This window comes from Buceros rhinoceros, unplaced genomic scaffold, assembly GCF_000710305.1.
Source record: "Buceros rhinoceros silvestris isolate BGI_N320 unplaced genomic scaffold, ASM71030v1 scaffold12107, whole genome shotgun sequence".
NCBI lineage: Eukaryota > Metazoa > Chordata > Aves > Bucerotiformes > Bucerotidae > Buceros > Buceros rhinoceros.
In genome coordinates this window covers 87,585-92,934 of record NW_010421699.1, presented here as the reverse complement: position 1 = coordinate 92,934, position 5,350 = coordinate 87,585, and the positions used below count along the sequence as shown (strand labels likewise).

At 42.1% G+C, this 5,350-nt stretch overlaps 1 protein-coding gene across 1 annotated transcript in view; it reads left to right on the top strand.

The window, feature by feature from the left end:
- The window catches only part of IKZF2 (IKAROS family zinc finger 2 (Helios)), a gene marked incomplete at its 5' end in the record, with an annotated part of 54,380 nt that extends 49,473 nt beyond the window's left edge, over nt 1-4,907 (top strand). Inside the window, one exon of the mRNA XM_010139790.1 lies at nt 3,901-4,907. Within this exon, the coding sequence (XP_010138092.1) occupies nt 3,901-4,625 (725 nt within the window). The remainder of the gene's footprint in view (nt 1-3,900) is intronic.
- Between the last annotated feature and the right edge of the window lie 443 nt (nt 4,908-5,350).

Here is a 5,350-nt window from a genome sequence, read left to right as displayed (position 1 = left end):
CAGCAGGATATACTGCTTTGTTGTTAGATAAACCTGTTTCTTCTATAGGTGTAACAGGTCATTTTGGAATTCCATTTTTCCGGGGCCAGGAATTCAGGGGTTTGTGTGACATGCAGCTTTTTGTCCAGATCTAGCTGTTAGGGAAAAGCGTCATCTTTCCTGGCTGTCTTGTTTTTCTACATTTTCTGGTCTTTTGTGGCATCACAGTGTTTGAATTGAAGAACAGCAGGCTCTGCTTTGCTACTTTTCTATTTTTTCACCATGACCTTACTTTTCTTCCCATTTTCTCCCCAGTGAAATACTGTTCAACTCTATCAGGAAGAACTTGTAATCGTTCTCTTACTTGCAGGAAATTTTCCTTGCATACTGCAAGCGTGGCACCCGTCCAAAACAACTTAATGGTGTTTATGAGAAGGTCATGTAAGCATAAGCTAAAACCTCTGCATGCCACATCTATCAATGCTTTACTGCTCTTTCTGAGCAGCAATCTCCAAGGGACCTTGGTTATGGACCACAGCCTCTACAGTGGCTGAAATTTCGGAAGGAAAGGAAGCAGCATGCAGCAGATGGAGTTGATTTCTGATTGAGGGCCTTGGTTATATATCTGCTGTCGAGGTACTAGTCTTACTGAACCTGTTGAAATAGCGGAGGCAGAAAGTATAACTTATGATGCGCAGGAGTCCGAGTACTTCTTTTTGCCTCCCCTTCAATGAAGGGAGAAGCAGACGATAGTGAAATTGAAAGCAACCAATCTTCAAGCTGATCCCATGCAGCAGATTCACATATTTTCAGTTTGAATGTGGTGCTTACTCTCTCAGAGTGTCACTGAGGTTAAGCTCTGGCAGGATGCAAAAGGAGACACTTAAGTGACTCATGATAAGACCCCGGTTGTTATAGTAAGGATTAAAAATACACTTCATCTCAGAACAGACGAAGATCAACTGGCTTCAAAATTACAGTCAGCTTCTAGTTAATGGGGGTCAGGAAGAAATCTACCCAGTGGTAAATTCTGTAACTCCTTTCTCCAAGATTTCTTGCACCTTCCTCCCAAATGTCTGGCACTGCAGTTGCTTTAGATCTGTAGTCTATCTCGTCAAGTATGGCAGGGCAGCAGTGTCTGTGTGCTTTGATCTGGCTTCAAATACACGTTTTGAGGGGGTTTTTTGCATGTCATACGATAAGATGACCACAGCAGAGAATGTTTCTTCTTCACTAATGTAGGGCAATAATAAATATAATTTGCGTATAATCTTGCATGAAAATTCAAAATTATGAATGTTGATTAGTTAGTTTTAAGCACAGATTTGGCTAAAGAGGAATTAAAATTGAAAACCATGTTGGACTTCTGAGCTCTGAGTCTTATGTCCTCTCCTCCACATGTTATAAGTTAGTTTACTTTTTGATGTCGCGCTCCATTTCTAAGGCTCTGACATTTGGAACCGCTTCATAATTAAAGGAATGAATAATTTGGATCACTGGCAATTAGTTTTCTCTACTGTGCTGTGTGTGTGGAGTAACTAAATGTGGAAGATAAAAGGAATCAAAATAAGCTTTGTGACATTCATCCAAGTAGTCCATAAATGATAGGTGTTATTTCTCAATCTATATAGCCTACAAAGGACTGACAGAGGAGGCTGTTTGGAGGCTGGCTCAGACTCTCACCAGATCCAATTTGCTATTCAGAGGAATGATACAGGTAGCCAGAGCAGGTGGTAGGGACCAGTGGAATTTTCTATTTCAATTTCTTTTTTCCCACCATGTCAAAGACACCATGTGCCTCCTGGAGATGTTCTCCAGTCCCACTTTGGCCCCACCTGGGAAGAGGTGCTCAATTTCAAGTGAGGCTGGAGCCACTTTCTGTTACAGAGTTGTCTGTCCTATCAGCGGCAGGACAGCCATCACAACAGCAAGATTGCCAGCCCACAGCAGAAACGCTGAAAAGAAGATGTTTGATGGCAAGAATCATCCTTAGGTCATGTTCGATTACAAAGGTCATTGTAGCACGTTTTGCTGCTTCCTTCCTTACTTTTCTCTAAATGTCTGATGGGTAACAAAGGGGCAGTTTTCTATGTTGTACTTTCTTTAGGTAAGCTGTAAAAAAGCTGGCCGTAGGGACATGCAGTGAGGTACGTGAACGCAGTGTCTAATCAGAAGCATGTGAGCCGTACTGCTGAAGACGGTAGGAATATTCACGTGCTTCACTTTAGACTTGCATTTAATTTCCTTGCTGATCAGGGTTTAGTTCCCAACCAAAAGTGATGCATCATCTCCAAGGATAACCCGATTGTTCCATGGGTAATGTAAAATTATCTCTCTCTTTATGCATCACTTTAAGATAAGCCACACTAAGTGGAATGAATTATTATAGTCAAAAATAAAACGTTGAGTGATAGCTATGTTGAAATGTACTAATGCTATTTGGAAGAGATTTGGGATTGCAGTTCTGTTTCTTTCTTACAGTGATTTATACACATTTTATTCCAAGCAATTTTGGCAAAAGGTGACAGAAAATTCTTGAGTTCTTTAATTCTTGTATAGTCAAACCAGTTGTATGTAATGATCCTTGAATTTATTAGCTTACATTACTGAACAATCTGCTTCTTATGTACAGAGGCAGTGAAAAGTATAACAAAGGCAATGAAAATTGTTTATCAGACTTTGTAAAATCAGCTGGAAAAGGTAACTGTCAGCAATTTGCTGGTTTGTGTGTGTGAAGACACATGTATCTTGTGCCTTACACATATAGCTATACAGATAACTTCCTTTTAAACAGAAAATGTTATTATATGAACTTGCCTTGTACTGACATACTAAAGCCATCACTGGAAAAGCAGCCTGGCTGAGCTGAGCCCTGGTGTAAGCAGTGGTAAATTTGACAGTTATCAAGGGTAGGGCTGCGATGCCTAACGTGCCCTGTGACGAGCATGATCTACCAGCATGCGGTTCTGGTTCTGCGTACCTGTAATGCCATTGATTTAAAAAAGTTATAAGGATGTGAGTTTGAATTCATAGTGATGAAACTGCCAGCTTCGTCATCATTATGGATTTATTTATCCTGTGTCAATGAAAGTTGCTTTTGCCTTTTACCAGATGAAACTGGTAACTATACATGGGGTTTCTCTATTTTGTCTTCTTGCCTAAATAGATGCTGCAAGGGGTTGAGGGTGCAGTTGTCTTTTCTTCTCAATCCAAACCATTAGGATAGGATTTTTTCTTTTTTTTTTTTATTGAGTAAACTACAGAGACACTACGGCCTGAGCATGAGGTGGCAGGTCAGCCCTCAGCACTCCTGCCACATGCAGTCTTTTTCTATCTTTCTTTCTTTTTTTCCTCCTGATTGAAGGATTTACATGTTGTGGCTCTGAAGATGCCACCAAACCATCCCCCTCTATCTGTTGCTTACGTTTCTTGCTATGCAGCCCTGTTGTAAGGTATGTATGAGGCACCTCGGAGTGTGGGGGGCATCTAGTACTGTCGTCTTTAATTTTGGGAGAGTGTGTCTGATGGTATAAACCAACAGAGCTTCATTGACCTCAGTGGTTTGATCCCATTTTCTACCAGTTAACATGTGTCTGCTAACCTGAAGCACAGGCACAGTTAGGCCCAGTGGAAGGTTTGGAATCAGTCTGGAGGTTGCTGCAGCCACATGCTTTAACTGGAATAATAAAAAAAAAAAAAAAAAAAAAAAAAAAAAAAAAAAAAGCTGTTGGTGAGGTTGCTGTTTTATCCATCTTGTGACAGAAGCTTTAAGAGATCAGTAAACAAATAGGAGGCTAACTTCGGGTGAAATTCATTCCAGAGCCCTAAGTCAGGGGGTTTCTGTCCCTCTCCACCCCTTTTACAGTGAAACCTTGGAATGATTACACTGATTTTTCTCATTCATTTGCTCTTGTCCCTTAGGTGAAAAGCTCATGAGATTTGGCTATCCAGATATTCCCTTTGATATGAACATAACCTATGAGAAGGAGGCTGAGCTGATGCAGTCTCACATGATGGACCAAGCCATCAACAATGCAATCACCTACCTTGGAGCTGAGGCACTTCACCCCCTGATGCAGCACACACCAAGCACAATTGCAGAGGTGGCCCCAGTCATCAACTCAGCTTATGCTCAGGTCTATCATCCTAACAGGATAGAAAGGCCCATTAGCAGGGAAACAGCTGACAGTCACGAGAACAACATGGATGGCCCGATCTCCCTCATCAGACCAAAGAGTCGAACCCAGGATAGAGAGGGCTCTCCCAGCAATAGCTGCCTGGATTCTACTGACTCAGAGAGCAGCCACGAAGACCGCCAGTCCTACCAAGGAAACTCTGCCTTAAATCCTAAGAGAAAGCCAAGCCCAGCTTACATGAAGGAGGACGCCAAGGCTTTGGATGCCACAAAAGCTTCTAAGGGCTCTTTAAAGGATATCTACAAGGTCATCAATGGAGAAGGGGAGCAGATTAGGGCTTTCAAGTGTGAGCACTGTCGCGTCCTTTTCCTGGACCATGTCATGTACACCATCCACATGGGCTGCCATGGCTACCGGGACCCGCTAGAGTGCAACATCTGTGGCTACCGAAGCCAGGACCGCTATGAGTTCTCGTCGCACATAGTCCGAGGGGAGCACACATTCCACTAGGCCTTCTCATCCAAAGGGGACTTGTATGAAGTAGAACTGCACATGAAGAAATACTGCACTTACAATCCCACTTTTCCTCAGACATTGAGACGCCTATTTTGTTGTTGTTGCTGTTGTTGTTGCTGTTGTTTAATTATTATTATTAACCTTATTTTTTGTGGACCTAACCTCATTTGCTCTGCCCAGCTTAAGAATGGAAAGAAGGAAGGGAAGGGATAAAAGAGGGGTTTGTTGTTAACGTCACTTTTGGGTGAGTGACCTGCCTCACTTTCCATGGGAATTAAAAGGCAGTTTCTTTCTGTTTGTCAGCTGTACATCATGTCCTGTCCTGGGATATCTCTCCACCCTGCTAGGTGCTTTAAAGTCCCAACAAGATGCCACTCATTTACACTTTCAGATGAACAGGTAGAAACATTTCAGAGGAAAGCCCTTTTCAAAGATGGAGGTACAGTGCGGGGTTTTGGTGGCGGGAGGAGAGAGGGGAACTTTATTCTGCAGAATGAGCAATTATTTTTAAAGCAGAACTGCTAGGGATTTAGGAGCACGAATCAAAGCTGATATTCCTTTCAAAATTACTTTCTAGAGTGAGCTGTTTTCCTGGGTTCAGTGTGTATTGCCCCTCTAGAATGTAAAAAAAAAAAAAAAAGATAAATGTATGTCTTAACACTGTACCACATTACAGCAATTTAGTTTCATAAGTCTGAGGGCCTTCTGTGGTAAGTTTG